Source organism: Thunnus thynnus, chromosome 18, assembly GCF_963924715.1.
Source record: "Thunnus thynnus chromosome 18, fThuThy2.1, whole genome shotgun sequence".
Lineage (NCBI taxonomy): Eukaryota > Metazoa > Chordata > Actinopteri > Scombriformes > Scombridae > Thunnus > Thunnus thynnus.
The window spans coordinates 23,466,841-23,483,149 of NC_089534.1; the positions used below are offsets into that span (position 1 = coordinate 23,466,841).

Genomic DNA, 16,309 nt, shown 5'->3' on the forward strand with positions numbered 1-16,309 from the left:
ATTTAATGAGCTGGAACCAGAGAATTTTTTTCTTAAAAAATTACTCAAAACGTATCAATTATCAGAATAGTTGGCCATTCATTTTCTGTCGATCCACTAATAGATTAATCATTGCAGCTCCGAGAGTTGCCTAGTACTGAGAGGATGCTCAGACCACAACAGACCTCGTTTTGTGGGAACTGGCGCCTCATTATTCTGCTTGGCAATGGCTATAAATGTCTGAGCTTCACAGGGGGCTCTGTAAGAGAAATATCACACATTTGTGTCAAAGCTCTGGTTCCTTCTCTGTTTTGCCTGGGGTACTGTAATGGACCAAGGTATGTCTCAGGTCATTTAAGCCCTCTTTCCCTCACGCCTGACCCCAAAGAGTGGTCCTTGTGAAAATAGTACCACTGAGACAAAAGCAGTAAGCCTCAAACCTGTACTTGCAAAAGGGAATAGCCCATGGGAACATCCAGCTCCTTTCCCAGGTGTCAAAGTGTTATTCCCACTTGCATGTATTAAATGGACCCAGGTTTGTTTTGCATTTTTGGTTAAATGTGCATAACATCTTCCTCTCAGCAGGATTCATTTTTGCTTATACTTCTTGTTACATTTCAAGTGCATTTTTTAGATTTTTAGATAACTCTACCAAGTGAGTAATTTGATAAATTCTTGTGCTTCTAGTCACTTGAATATGACCATGAATATGTACCAGTTAAATAATAGTTTACTAAGCTTAGATGGCTCTTCAAGATGTTATACGTACTGTCACGGGTTGGCTGTCAAGGATTGACAGTGGTCAGCTCTACTACCAAGCAGGATCACAACAGTGAGTCCATACCCTGCTGTGAGAAAACGGTAAAAACACATGTTCACGACTTGACCCATCCATGGAAAGGCAGCATAAGTTAACCCAGGCATCCTCCTCTTCAGTCACATCCTTCTCCTCCTCAAAGATTCAAAGGTGTTCCTTACTAGATGGGATAAATAATCCATTCAGCATGTTCTGGGTCTGTTCTTGGATCTCTTCCTAGTTGGACATGCCTGGAATAACTCCAAAGGAAGACATTCAGAGTCATGTTAATCAGATGCCCAAATCTCAGCTGATTCCTTTCAATGTTAAAGAGAATTGGTTCTATTCCCAGCTACTTCTAGATGTTCAAGCTTTTGACCCTTGTCTAAGGTTGAGTCCAGACATGCTGCGAAAAACTAATCTTGGCTGCACTCATCTCAAACTCATCTTGGCCACTTATATCTCGTCTCGCAGTCTCGTTCTTTCAAGTTTGTACTGAGACTTTATCATCATTGGGAGATCTACTGGTAAATCACAAGCTTCGTCTTTGAACTCAACCATCTTTTCACCAGGACAATTCGGTACAGTGCTGGCAAAAGCTGCAACTGTCTGACACGCTGTACCCTCACTTGCGAATGAGAACCTGAAAACTGGAACTTCTTCACTTCATAACAACTTACTCCCAACTTGAACCCATTTCCTGTCAAATGCATCATGGTCTAGTGTGCACTGAAGGTCAGGGCCCGATGAAGCCAACAGAACTGAATCATTGGCAAAAAGCTGAGAGGCAATCTTGAAGTCTCCGTACTGGACACTGACCTTATCTTGGTTGAGATGCTGTCCATGAAGCAGAATTGGTAAAAAGGCAAAACACTCACCAAGAACTTGCTTCACTAACCACCATGAATGCAGTTCGCCCAAGACATCCAGAGGGATACTGTGATAAGTCTCTTCCATATCTACAAAAACACATGTAGACTGGGTGGGCGAACTCCCATTGCTTTGTTATTTTGACACCTACATGTTTATGGGAGTGTTTACATATTGGTGCTTCTTTATTGCTGTTAGTGTCTGTTAATGAGAGCTAGAGTATTTGTCAGTGCAGGATATTTAGGAGTTCATGGTCAGCAGAAAGATAATTATGAGCATATGGGGAGCTCTTTAACATCATCGCTGCCATAGACCTTAAACACAGCTCTTTGATGGGTCTTACACCTTTCACTCACTTTGAAGAGTTTGAGCAGGTTTGAGCAGTCATGTATCCCCAGTTAATACATCTAGAGGGTACAAATGATATGTAATTCGTAGACTCAGAGACAAGATCAAGGATAACGATTATTTTGATTGTCGATTAATCTAGAGCTGCAACAATTAGTCAATGAATGGATTAGTTGATCGACAGAAAATGAATCGCCAACTATTTTGATAATCTATCAATCGTTTTGAGTCATTTTTTTAAAGAAAAAATACCAAAATTCTCTGGTTCCAGCTTCTTAGATGTGAATATTTTCAGTTTTTTTTAGACTTCTTTGACAGTAAAGTTGAATATCTTTGGGTTGTGGACTGTTAGTCAGGACAAAACAACACATTTAACGTTGCATCCTGGGCTTTGGGAAGCAGTGATTGTCATTTTTCCCATTTTCTGACATTTTAGACCAAACAACAAATCGATTAATCAAGAAAAAAAATGACAGATTAATTGATAATGAAAATAATCATTAGTTGCAGCCTTAGATATAATCTACGGATTATTTTCTCAATTAATAAAAAAATCTTTGTTTTGTCAGATGAACACTCCAAGACCCAAAGATCCAAAACCCCAAATTTTCACATTTCGGAAGCAAGAACTAGTGAGCTTTTGCAGTTTTTACTTTGATTGCTTAATTGATTATCCGACTAATTGTTGCACCTTTACAAGAGATAATCTGTTATAACATTGTTGGTTGTGTCCAATATATCAAAGATAAATTTGTCAAATAGCAGGTCAGCCACTTTCTCTCTTGTACCACAAGAAGCCTGATTCCACAGTTTTGATAATGCAAGCTTTACAGCACCACCAATAACCACCTCAGACCTGCTCCTCAGGTCCAGCCGGAAGACCCCTGGAGAAGGCACCAAGTTTAACGGTGCATGAAAAGTCTTGAGCGTCCGTTTAGCCCGCTTTTTGGTTTAACCATTAGAGCATTTTTTTCAGCGGGAAGCTGTAGAGGAGCAGTAATGGTGTGGAACAGCACTACAAGACCCAGACAAGCCTCAAGGGACAGCTTCCATGCCTCAGGCTTGTGTGTCCCACTTTTAGCCCAGATCTACTACATTATCTTATCCATACTTGTGCTCTACAGTGGTAGTATTCCAGTGCTAGACTTCTTGTTTCAGTGGTAGGCTGTCAAATACATCAGTAATGGGTTTTCATTGCTTGAATGTTTAAGCACCTTCAGAAGAATTTGGGACAGAGGTTATTTTGAAGTGATTTCGAAGCCAAAATTTGGTAACAATTTCCCTTTGGAAATATCACTGTAATTTATGCACAAAAGCTAAGACAAAAACACTTGCATAATGGAGTGATTGGTGATGCTGATGCTTTACACTGATATGAAGCCCTGAAGGCATCATGCTTAAAACAAACTAATTCAAACAAAGTGTCGTCTGACCATTTCTTGAGACAAAACCTGTTCTCTTCCTTTCCTACCTACCTTTCCTAGGTTTTTTACAAGGAAAAATAATACATGGAATAAAAAAGATGATATTTCTGTTTCTGCTGAATTGATTTTGATATGTTTTTGTGACTGTCCATTGTGACTCTGACAATGTTATAGGAGTGCAGTGCTGAATCCATACACCGCTCTTGAAAAATGAGTCTTTTTGATCGGCAGCTGGGGCAAAACTAGCCTTTTCTTCTCATACTGTAAGCAGTTATTTGCAGGGACTAGCAGCAGCCTATGACTTCAATATTATCCAGAATGACTTTATGAATTAAACTTTTATTTTCTGCAGTAGGAACAGAATTTTTGATCAGGCATTGAGCGCATAGCACAGAAATCAGTCACAGTGACAATCATCATGTCCTTTGGCAAAGATAAACCAGGTCAGCTGACATTCCTACATACTGTTGAAATACACATTAGGCTCTCAATTTAAAAATCAGTGTTGCAAACAGATATTTAAACAGTATAAGTCCAGGCACTGTAGCTAGAAGAAGTTGTAATAGCAGTCTCCTGGTTCCCTCTCACCATGGGAAAAACAGGGCAGGGCTTCCTGCCACCTCAGACACATCCGTTTTCCCAACACAGATCCCAGGCCTGAAGTCTCCACTGGCAGCGACAGTCTCAGTTCACATCCACACACACAGCAGTGAACCACCTGTACAATTCAACTGGGTGCCACTGCCGAAGCACTGACCTTCCTCCTTATTTCTTTCTTTACATCCTGCTTCCTAGGAGTCATGGTTTAATCTGGAATAATGTGGTCCCATTATTTCAGAGACTAAAGAGTTTTAGTCTAATGGTTCACACACATTTGACACTTGACGCCCATACAGTAGCACACATCACACACCCCATACAGATGATTATACTGTAGATACGGTGGCTAGGAAGTGCCAATATGGATAGTGGAATAAATTAAATTGCTGCTTTTCTGGATTGTCCCTTAGAATAGTATCCTGTTGTGAGATGCCACTAGTTTTTGGGCTTACGTCTGCATTGTACACTGACAGTGTGTGTTGCCTTAAATTTTTTTTTGTTTTTTAAATCAAGGATTCAAGGATCATTTATTTGCTAAGTGTAGAAGTACAAGGAATTTGCATTGGTTCAGCTTTCAAAACATGCAAAGATATTCATATTCAGTAAAAAATCTAATAAATAAATAAAAATCTAACAATAACATAAAACACAGACACTGTTATGGTTACACTGTTACGCTGGGTGGAGGGGGGTGGTTAAAGTGGCAGGTGCAGGGGCAGATTTAATGAGTTTTATGGCACGGGGGGGGGGGGAGTGTTCTTGTGTCTGATGGTATTGGTTTTAATTTTCTGGTATGTCCTCCCAGAGGGGAGGGGCTGGAATATGTGGTGGCCGGGGAGTGAGGGGTCGGCCAGGATGCCCCTGGCACGTTTCCTGGCACTGGAGGTGTGGATGTCATTGAGGGAGGGCAGGCTGCAGCCAATGATTTTCCCTGCAAAGCGGATGATGCGCTGCAGCCTGTCTCGCTCTCTCTCTGGGTGGGTGAGGGGAACCAAACCAGTATGGAGGAAGTCAGGGTGGACTGGATGATGGTGGTGTAAAATTGCACCAGCATTCCCCATGGAAGACTGAATTTTTTGAGTTGCCTCAAAAATGATGACAATTTCTTTCATTGTGAGTTACAATGTAGGCTAGTCTTTGCTCATGCTTTAGTTTTAGATTAGTCAGATTTTAGTATAATGTATGTTTAAGGCACAATTTAATCATGAAAGATAAACCAGGAAGAGCATGGTATTGATGATTTGTTTTATATATTTGTCAAGTTGAGTAGAGATAATTGTGGGTACATCACTCTTTTAGCCCAGAGACTTCTGGGTTTTACTCCTTTTTTTCTGATAACTGGTGATTCCATCATAAGGAATTTAAAAGCTGATTCAGCCATGACCTACAGCTCTCCTGGAGCTGAAGTCCTGGATGTGCTAAAAGAGACAAATGATGTATGATGAAGGCAAAAAAGTTGTCTGATTTGTCTTTATTTAACATTGACCTTTTTTTTTTTCTTTTTCCTCAGTGTATCAGTGCTGATCTTCAACACCACCTCACACTGTTTTGTCCTCGTCAAGCAGTTCCGTCCAGGTGAGTTTTCTGTTTTCTTTTCTGTTCACCACGCAAAGCAGCAGACCAGTAGTACTGTGCAACACAGTTTATTCATTTTCCTCTTGTCGCCATTCTAGATCTAGATTGTTATATATATCCTGTGGCCACTTTCACTGAATAAGCAATGTATTACAATCCCTGTTTATTCAACTGGATCTGAGCAACAATGCAGTCTCATAAATAGACTGCAAGAGGCCCCGTTTAAAAAAGCAGCCTAACCTCCTTTGTTAGCAGTCGCCAGGGACTGTTCCACACCGCAGTGTGCTAAATTCAAGGAAGTCTGGGCATTGATATATTTTTTTTTCCCTCCTCTCTTATTGCTGTTGGAGAAAAAATGGTCCTTTATCTGAAAGAAATCAGACTTTGTCTACAACCTATAATGAGATCCATTTCTAAGCCAGGAGTGCAAACAATTTGTTGGTTTCAGACAATAATTTCTTAAAAGTAGATTGTAGTATTGGGACTGATATAAAAAAATTTGTCAATATTTTGCAATGATTTGACATCTGGATGAGTTATTTGTTAATATTATTTGTTTGCATGTCCACAATGTTTTCCATTTAACTTTAAAATGATGTAAATGTGACAATTACTAACTAAATTTAAATGAACAATATTAATATGTAACTTGGGGGTGCCAATTTTCATTTCATTAATATTTTGTTTTCAGTTGAGGTCTACATCTTAGAGGGATGCTTTTAAGAATCAACCTGCATGCTGCATGATCACAGATAATCACAAGATATTTAAAAATGATCAATGTGGAATGAAAGTTCGCAAGGTTTAAAAATGGCCAAAATGATTGTTTTCTATATTTGAGTGGAATAACTTTCACTCATCATCCATAGAAAAACTATACAGTACATGGTGGTAATTTAATGAACTTAGAAATATCTGTATATGTATAAATATTGAATAAAAAGACTGAGGAAGTGATCAGATATCTGTAAAAATGTCTTTGTTCTGTAATATTTTTTGTAACTTGCAAAATTATCGTGAAAAATATGTGGCAAAAAAAGATGAAAAATCCACAACAAGCTACACAATTACACTATGAGAATCATTGTAATTCGGTGCTTCTGTCCTGCATCACAGCTGTATACATGTGCGAGTGGGAACGGACCAAGACGCAGCCGCCTCAGTCTGCTGAGAAAACTGAGGAGGGCGCTGCAGAAGCCGCTGTCCCGGAGTCTCAGGAGGGCCAGTCGGCCTCAGAGAAGGAGAGCTCTTCTGCGTGGCCCCCGGCCTCAGCGGGGGTCACCTATGAGCTCTGTGCCGGACTGGTGGACAAACCCAACTGCTCCCTGGAGGAGATCGCCCGACAGGAGGTGTTGGAGGAGTGCGGCTACGATGTGCCTGCTTCTAAGCTGAAGAGGATTACTTCTTACAGGTTAGTTTATTTCCACACACAATGTATTCAATCTTGATAAAAATCTTCAGCTATCTCAGTATTTATTCATTTTTTCTTATACACCTGTCAACTCTTAACACAGGGAGGGTTTAGTACAATGTTTTCATTGTCTTTTATGTCGTATATATGTTTGAGTCACTCCCACTGGATTTAATGTCCCTTAACAATTAATTTCTTGTTGTCCTATTTAGTGAAATTTCCATTAACATTTATAAACCTCCTTGAGCTATGCTCACTCAGAAGTAACCTGGATTTATTTCAACTTATCGGTCTGAAATTCAAATCAGGTAGCATTAAAAATAAAAAAAATGTCTTCAGAATTTTAGTGTGACCCAAAATCTTTTGATTATCAAAAACTCATTTGAGAGGTTGGAGAAAAGTGCCAGTTTTCATGATGGGGAAGCTGTATGATTACTGTAGTAGGTGGGATTAATAATGGGGACATCTGTGCTTGAGCTAGAAAAATGGCTACATGAAAAATGTTTGTATCAACTTTTGTCCCCATGCCCAGAGCCTCCTGCATTTCTTCTGGATTTCTACCACGGCGGCAAATCTTCTCCTTTTCATTCCCAATTTTAGTTTCACCAAGCTGCAGGCATATGCAACCTAGCGGTGAATCCAGTAACTACACCCTACTCCCGTGCAATTGATGGCTTCCGGGATTTTTTGGGTCCTCCCTCATATGTTTTAATCCCTCACACACGACCTTGTCAAGCTTGTCAGTAGCTGCGTTGCAATCATTGGTTTGCACACCTTAGAGCGCCTGCCTTCTGCTCTTCCATAATTCAGAGGAACAGGCTATCTTGATTCTGGCGTTTCTTTAAATTGAACAAGTTTCTGGGTGAGTGACATTTTCAGTATTCTACAATAGGAATTCATACCAATAAATGAGGCGGAGGCAGATTCAATAGAGCGGACTTGAGTGTTTGATAGTCAAAAGATACATTTTGGGTGGAGTATCACTTTCAGACCTCCGAGTCGGAGGTCTGAAACTACACATAATGCGGTACACCCAGAGGAAAGCATGTATGTCGATGAATCCGGTTTTGAAAACACTACAGTTTGAAAATATATAAAGCACAAAAATATTTAACCTAAAGTCAGCAACAGTCAGGATTTAGAGGAAGTCCTGTAATAATAACAGATAAAAACGAAACCACAAGAAGAGAAACCACAAGTGCTGCTGAGGTCATGTAAGTGAGGTGGAAAGACGCATCAGGCGAACCATCCATCTTTGTCAGTATATTATTAACAAGCTACAGCCAGACACAGCAGTTCAAAGTGCTGGGAGAAAGGAGAAGAGCAGTCCCACATTAGACAGCAGCACCTGGACAGCCATGACTGACGGTTCTCATAACTGCGCTTTTGATTTGACTCGCACACCTCCTCCAGCTCTGTTGGTGTTGTCTGTGGCCATTGTTATGTGTGGGCTGCTTCCATTAAATAGATAGGTATCGTCTTAACCCTCATGACCCCTATGAGGGTGGTTTTGACAGGAGCACATCGTGTGGTGAAGCTCTGTGCTGATACAAAGCAGCACCAGGTCACAGCTCTCTGCAGCAGAGAAATACTGTGTGGTTTAAGTGGCAAAGAAAGCCCTCCTTTATGTTCTTTGTATTGCGTATTATCAGCATTTGAAGACAGAATTCGCCAGATTTCATACCTCATTGTATGTGTCGGTGTCAAGTGTGGGCACAGCGGTAAAGTGTCATTTTTATCTTCTCGGTAACAACAGTTATGAGTGATAAATCAGACGGTTAAGACAATCATTTATTTTTTATTTTTCTAAACCAATCTTTTTGTTTTTGTCTGTTTGTGTTGAAATAAAAGTATTTAAAAAGATTTTGATTTGTACTGCATATGATAAAGGCTAGGTATCGAACCTTAAAGGAATAGTTCAACATTTTAGGAAATATTTTATCTTTTTTCCACAAGTTACATGAGAAGATCAATTACAGAGCTATAGAGTGTGGAAGTGGTTAGTGTAGCATGAAAAGGTAGTACAGATCTTTTTTTTTTTACTTTTGACAAAGCCAGGCTAGCTTTTTCCCCTGCTTCAGTCTTTATAAATGAAGTACCCCTTCAAAGGGGTACTTCAGCAACTTAGCATAGCACTTAAAAGTTAGGGAACTCACAAGAGACAGATTTTTACAAAATAGTCAATATCCACACAGCAGAGGCAGCAATATCCTGACTTTTAGTCCCCAGTATGGAGTAAGCTCAGAACATATTTCCCATAATACCACTTGATAACGTCTTTCTCCCAAATTTCCCACTTTTCTATAACCCCAGTTTTTAACGCAGGGTTTCTGTTAAAAATTATTAAGTCTCATCACCAGGGTTATTTTTTCAAACTTTAGAGGACATTACACAACTGTTTTCACAGGCTGAATAGTTCTCCTCATGAAGAGTAGACTGAACTTCATGTGTTAAATCGGTGGTATCAAAATCTTCAAATCCAGCCCTACTGTATGTGGAATCCTTAAAAATAATTGCACTTTTTCCCCCTTTTTCCCATCAGGTCAGGCGTAGGAGTAACAGGTTCCAAGCAGACCATGTTTTATGCCGAGGTGTCTGACGACAACTGCGTGAGCGCAGGTGGAGGTGAGCCACGGGAGGGAGAGCTTATCGAGGTGGTCAAAGTCCCGCTGCACGAGGCCATGACATTTGCCTATGACGAGCGCATACCCAAGACCATGGGCGTCATATTTAGTTTCATCTGGTTCCATAATAACATGTCTCCCAAGTACAAGATCTCCACCAACGTGTAACTAGTATTAACCAAACCCCTTTATACCATTTACCCCAAATTTATTCAAACACTGGCCCAGCACATCCGCTCTTCCCCTAATGGCTCTTCATCCTTTATTGCCTTTTTGCTTATTGGAACATGATGAAGGGTGGGCCCCTTGTCTTGTTGCCAACAGGTATCTTTAAGTTTTGTCCTGTTAAGCTTTCCTAACAACAGATTTGCCATAGCTGGTTGTCACTGGCACTTTTTCTCTCGTCTTGATACTTTTTTTTGTTTGCTAATCATTTCATTTATTGTGCCATCTGTCATTAATGGCTGCATATCACTGATTTCATTTGCCTGCCCTTGAGTAAAGGAATACTCCACTGCTTTTATTGTGGATGTTGAATGTTAACCTGCATTTACAGAAGCAAAAAATCTTTCACATACACCGGATATTTGTAGAGGCCATCATGCTAACTAGCCACGTGTGCCTGGTTAGCTTCATTTGGCTAACATTTTAGCAAGCAAATGTTTGCATTTCTGCTTGCCAGACAAAATGTGCAAGCAGAATATCATATGTACCGAGACAACACCCAACCTATAAACCGTGCTATGTTTTATAATGATCATTACTTCAGCCATTAAAGACATAGAGATAAGGTTAAAAAGCAGTGGAGTATTCCCATAAGCCGTGATCCAGTAATGCAAAAACTATGCTAGTCAATGGTGGGGCCTTGTAACGATCGAGGTGGTTAGGGGTGTTTTAACCACCACTTGTTCAGGCACGCCTCAATTAATTACCCTGATCCACAGCCTTTAAGCAATACTTATCACAGTACCCCAGGCTAAACAATCACTCTGTGTCACTGAAATCAACTCTCACTCTGTTAGAAATCCTTTAATGGAGTCAAACCAGTGGAAATATTAGCAGACTTTCATTACACAGAAAAAAAAGCATACACCTACCTCTGCACCGAGGGCCTAATTTCTGTTTTTCAGTGTGTCATTGTTCTCAAGCACAGTCCTGATTTGGAACATACTATATTTTGTTAGACTCAAATCCACTTCAAATGGCATTATTACATTTAGTTAGGTATATTGTTCAGTATATTTGGCACCTAACATTGCCAGTGAATGATCTGATAACCCTTTGACATGAAGATGAGTTTTAATTTAGTTTGTAGAATTTTGGAGGAATTCTAATTTTTTACCTTCTGTTGCATTTTTTCTGAGATAAAGACAGACATGAAATACAGTAGGAAAGATACAGTATTAAGGATTTTCATGAAGTAATTTCTAAACAGTTCATTTAATTCCCAGCATGTTGAGGTTTTAAACACATTAATCAAAGTTTAGGAGCACGTTTAGAAGGATTTCAACCATTTAACAGATTGCCTTTGATCATAATTCATTTGGGAGGTTTAGTGTAGTAAAAATGAAATAGTTCTGGACACTAACACACAAAGTGAATCTCAACAGCAGTTTGCCAAAATCTCAGGTCCCAATAGTTAAACCCTTGTTCATATTCAGGGAGGATCTCTGGATGTGATGATGACCAGCATTTTATTATAGTATTGTATTTCAGAATCACTTGCTGCTTGATAGGCAAACAAAGTTCTTAGAATTCTTACAATATGTTAGTATTTTTTCATTCAAAAAGGGCTGGTACTTCATTTATTATTTAATATGTGAAAAGGAAGAATTTCCCCCCTACCTTGTAGTTTTGCTGAAAATATGCAAGTACAGAAGCAAAGCAGATATTGTTTTAGAAAATTCCTGCTCACTTAAAACAGATAACACATCTCATTATTTATACATTACTACAGTTAGATATTAAAAGAAGTACTGCTGCAGTGACTTAATACTGCATGAGAGTCTTACTCTTGCAGAGTTGGAAAATGTGTGATTTCTGACCTTCATGAATTTCTTGGTGGTTTGATTAACTTAAATACGAAAAAAGATGCTGTGTGTTAAAAATATTATTTGCGAGTAACACCGTAAAAATATGAAAAGTTGTTAAAGTAAAATCAGAAATATGTCAAATATTCTAGTTCTTGTATCACAACTTACTGAGTATGTTCTCTGTGGTTGAGATAAAGTGAATAATGATGAGCATTAGTTCAAGATTGATTTTGTTCTTTAAGGATTTTTGAGTGCGAGAAACAGCTGACAATCAACATTTGTCCTCTTTTGCCCACAGAACCTTGAGTTATTCCCTCATTTTCTTGTTCTCTGAGAAAAGATCACTTTTTTCAGGCATCTCAGTGCATTTTTTTGGTGCCACCTGAGGTTTAATTGCATCATTCTCACCTGCACAAACAAAGCTAAGTAATCACATTAAACATGGTGTCACACGAAAGAACATTTCCACCCAAACCGCATAGGTAGGCCTATATATGCATTTTCCCTTATAGCCATATTTATCAATCCCTTTGCTTGATCAAGCTACTGTCTTTCAGTCATTCCTTGATGCAGGATTGTATAGTTTGCTGGAATTTCTTAAATTATTTTTGTTAATTTCCTTATAAGAAGACAGAGACTCTGATGATGTTATTCTTTAAATAGATTCATATTCTCTCAGGATTAATGAGCCACCCAACCTGAATGGTAGTAGATATTCAAATCTAAGACTACGTCTACATTAAGCTGGCTAAATTCTGAAATGCCATATTCGTGCAAAAACGACACTCATCCACACCAGGCATCATCTCGTTTCTGCAAATACCTCCGTCCACATTAGGATGCCCAAATGGATAATTCTCCTCCTACTGGGCATGCATGGAGGACAGATGAACAATTCAGCCACAGAAAACAAAGAACAAGAAACAGTGTAATATTTCTGTATTCTGTATTTCTGGGTAGCTTCCTGACATTGTGTTTATTGCAAGCAAATTAAAAATTTTAAGCAAGAGAAGGGTTGTAGAAAGCTACATTTAACTCTAAACAAGCTATAAAAGTAGACAATAGAGAGAACAACACTTGCATGAAGCTGTCTGCCGTTGCAGTCATTATCATTGCGTTTCTTCTTCTTCCTCTTCCAAAGAAGAAGCCGACATGACATCGCATGACAACTGCCATTTCAGTGGTGAAAAATGTTGTTTTAGTCTGGATGGAGGGCCAAAACAGAGAGAAAAAGATTTGTTTATGAATTTAGCCAGCTTAATGTGAACATGGTCTAAATGTCTTTGCATTGTTGGAATCAATTGTAAATTATGATGCAAAATTTCAAACATATACAAACTATTTATCTACCTAAACAATGAACATTGGAGGGAGATTTTAAGTTGAGGACACTTTGGAAAAATGTGGAAAGCACCTTTGGAAAACCTTGAAACCTTAAAGTAACAATCTCTAAGATCTCCGTTTTGTTCTCTTTGGCGGCACCTAAGGCGATAAGCGGTAAATGCAGGTGTGTTTTTGGACCTCACGTCCCAGAGATCCAAACAGTGTCGCCTGTGTGACGTCAGTCAGTTGGCAGTTGGCAATGCTAGCAGAGACCGGAAAAAACAGTATGCCACTTCACACACTAATGAGTTGAAGATGAGCAAGTCTGTTGCATTAGCTCCGCCTACCATCTCTGGCGGACCAACCACTGCTGGTTGATGGAAAACGTGTCACTAAATGCGCCGCTTGTGATTTTTCCTGGGAATGTCGCTACCGACACCCAGTTCATAATACTGAAAATGCAAGGGCTTTCATCAGTGGGTCATAGGCTCAATCACCATTGTGTTCCCTCATTCAGCGATAGATAGTGACTAAACAGACATTTATTTCAATGAAAATTTTCAAGATTATTCCTTTAACACTAACAAAGCTGTCATTTAATGTTACAATACTTTTAAATGTATAATCCTGTTTTTTTCAATACACTTAACATCATGGTAATCAGCCTCTGTATTATCTTTAACTTTTCTGTATTATTTAAAAAATACATTTTTTAGCTTTCAAACGGTTATTTGTTTTGAACTTTATTCTCATCAATCCCTTACCTTCTTTTTTTACTCCCGCCCCCTCCGTGTGACAATCTTTTCTTTAGTCATAATCTCAGTGTATCTCAACACTTATTGAAAGTAGTTTTAAGGAACAACCTCACTGAAAGATTTCCAATGGTGCTCACAGTTTTCCATTGTCTAGTTCTTGTCTAGTATGAGGTATTAGAAAATAATGACGATGCTTGCTTTTTGTCTTGAAATGACTCTTGAGAAAAATATTTGTAGCCCCCATGGGTTTGCCATAGTTATCATAATAATCAAAGAAGGAAAAAAAATATAAAAAATGTTCAATCTGTGTATTTTCAACATAATCTCAGTTCACTGAAGTTGGCTTGACGTAAAATGTGACCAGAAAAAGCCATTTTAACTTTTAAGGCCAGTCTGTAACTTAGTGTGCCTGTCAAATGTAGAAAGTTGCCATGAGTTCTCTTTTGGCTGAAATAGTTGGGGGGGTTTTTTTGCGGGGAAAATTATCGCAAAAATACGAGGTTTCTAAAGGCTTGTCACTGTGGGCGTTATTAGCTAAGCAAGCCAACACCAGTGCAAACACTCCACTCCTTCCCCCTTGTCATTTCAGCTATTACCTGAATATCGAGTGCATTCAGTGAGTGTTACGACAGACACGCATTATCATTTATGATTGACACAGCGAAAACAGACGTGACATCCACGAGAACAAATAGCAGTTGCAGGTGGGAGGGGTCGAGTGTAACAATGTAATTTCGGTAGCCAAAAGAAACAAACAGTGCAGCGGTGCTTCAGGTTCAGCTGGTTCAGCCAGCTTCTATATGGAAAGAAGCCAGTTAAATACAGTAAATTTAATTAATGTGAGGCCTGGATTTTATTTTTGTTTCACCTGTGGAGTCAAACCTGCAGTCTATTTTGTACTCAGCAATTTTTTTATTAATTTTATAAACTATTCAAATGTGGCTGGTTATGTTTTTATAATCTTATTTGGTTTAAAACGTGTGTTTTTCTTTATAAGGTACTAAACTTTGAGTGAGAAGCCAAACTTTGCACTCTCATAGCATTTGTCCAATTCAGTCCAATGGAAGCCATGTTAAAGTCGGTAACACTGGTGATTGGCGTTGTTCTGGGAGAACTTCAGCCTAGCCTTCCCCTCTATGACAAAAGTAAATGTACTTTTGGCAGTTTAGAGTGAGGTTGCAGACTGTGCCACTGGTAAGCCATACTGTACTTCTATTAAATATACAGTAAGACTAATACTCAAGCTAAGTGAAAGGTTGTATAATTCATTCTTGCCTATGCTGGATATTACCATTAGCTCAGCATTGGACATTTCTACCTCCATCACTCAGGCACATGAGAAAAATATTTTGTGTCCATTTGCTTTTTTCTAAAAGCGCTGACATATCAAATTCTCAGCATCACATCAGAAATGTCAACACTCACACGGTTGTGACAGAATTCTTACAGTAATTCATCAGTACCAGATTTTTATAGATGTGCCCCCATGGCTATGCTGTAGTTGCTTCTTCAACTGTGATTGTTTTGTTTTTCTTCTTTTACATGGTTTGTGCAATGTGTCACAATTTCTTACTGTATTTTATTTTCTGTGACCATGAGCTGAGCTACAGTTTATCATGAAAATGTCAGTTTTTTAAAGGTGCTATGTGTAGTATTCTCTAATTAAGAGAGGTGTATTACTGTTAAATTATAATTTGGACGATGTTGAATTCCTTTGTCATTAAACATTCAGTGATTCTCAAATTGCTCATGAATCCTGGAAAAGGCACTTTTTAATTTTGGATGAAGTCTGCAGGACAGAAGATAATCAAATTTACTGCTATAAAGCAGTTTATAGTGACTATATAGTGTAGCACATATGTTATTCTATTAGGTAGTGTAATATTTAGTGGAAATCCTGCACATAATACCTTTAAGTAAAAAAAAGTATTATGATTTTTCTCAAAGTAAAGACATAAAGAAATTTGTCCAATTGTGATTTTTTTTTTTCTCTGTTCTGGTGTTTTACACTGATTTTTTGTTTTTAAAAAAAAATATTTTCTGGGGAAAAAAGGTAAAAACATGAACATTGCAGTTTTCTGAAGTTCTCATGTATTTTATGCTTTATTAAGAGTGTATACTCATTGTGGGCAGTGTTTTCAGTAATGTTTCAATTTTGTTAATTTATTACCTAAATGTTGAAATATTAAACTTTTAAAACATGACACTTGGTACAAACATACAGTATATATTTAAAATGATACTTTGCATGTGCACTAACTGTGTTGGATTAAAACTGCATTAAGTTGAAATAAAATGGGTTGGATGCCCGAAACATCACTATTTTTTTTCTTGCCATTATTCACTCAGAATGTCACAATTGTGAGTGTGTGGGATGATGCATAGTGTTTACCAGAATATTGCATGTGTTTGCACTAATAATGCAATTTCTCTTTTGCAGTCAAGGGGGGCTTTATTAGATAGTGGCAGTAGAGAGATGACAGGAAATGTGGGAGACAGAGATGGCAAACAACATGCAGCAGGTCCCCAGCTGGACCACCATCTTAACCTCTTGAGCCATTTAGGAAAGAT

The 16,309-nt window shown here is 38.6% G+C and overlaps 1 protein-coding gene across 1 annotated transcript in view; it reads left to right on the plus strand.

Annotated features, from left to right (window-relative positions):
- nudt14 (nudix (nucleoside diphosphate linked moiety X)-type motif 14) overlaps nucleotides 1-16,057 on the plus strand; it is a 32,458-nt gene extending 16,401 nt beyond the window's left edge. The window contains exons 3-5 of the mRNA XM_067572205.1: nucleotides 5,528-5,592; nucleotides 6,709-7,003; nucleotides 9,546-16,057. Coding sequence (XP_067428306.1) covers nucleotides 5,528-5,592; nucleotides 6,709-7,003; nucleotides 9,546-9,795 — 610 coding nt within the window. The 3' untranslated portion in view covers nucleotides 9,796-16,057. The remainder of the gene's footprint in view (nucleotides 1-5,527; nucleotides 5,593-6,708; nucleotides 7,004-9,545) is intronic.
- The last annotated feature ends 252 nt before the right edge of the window (nucleotides 16,058-16,309 follow it).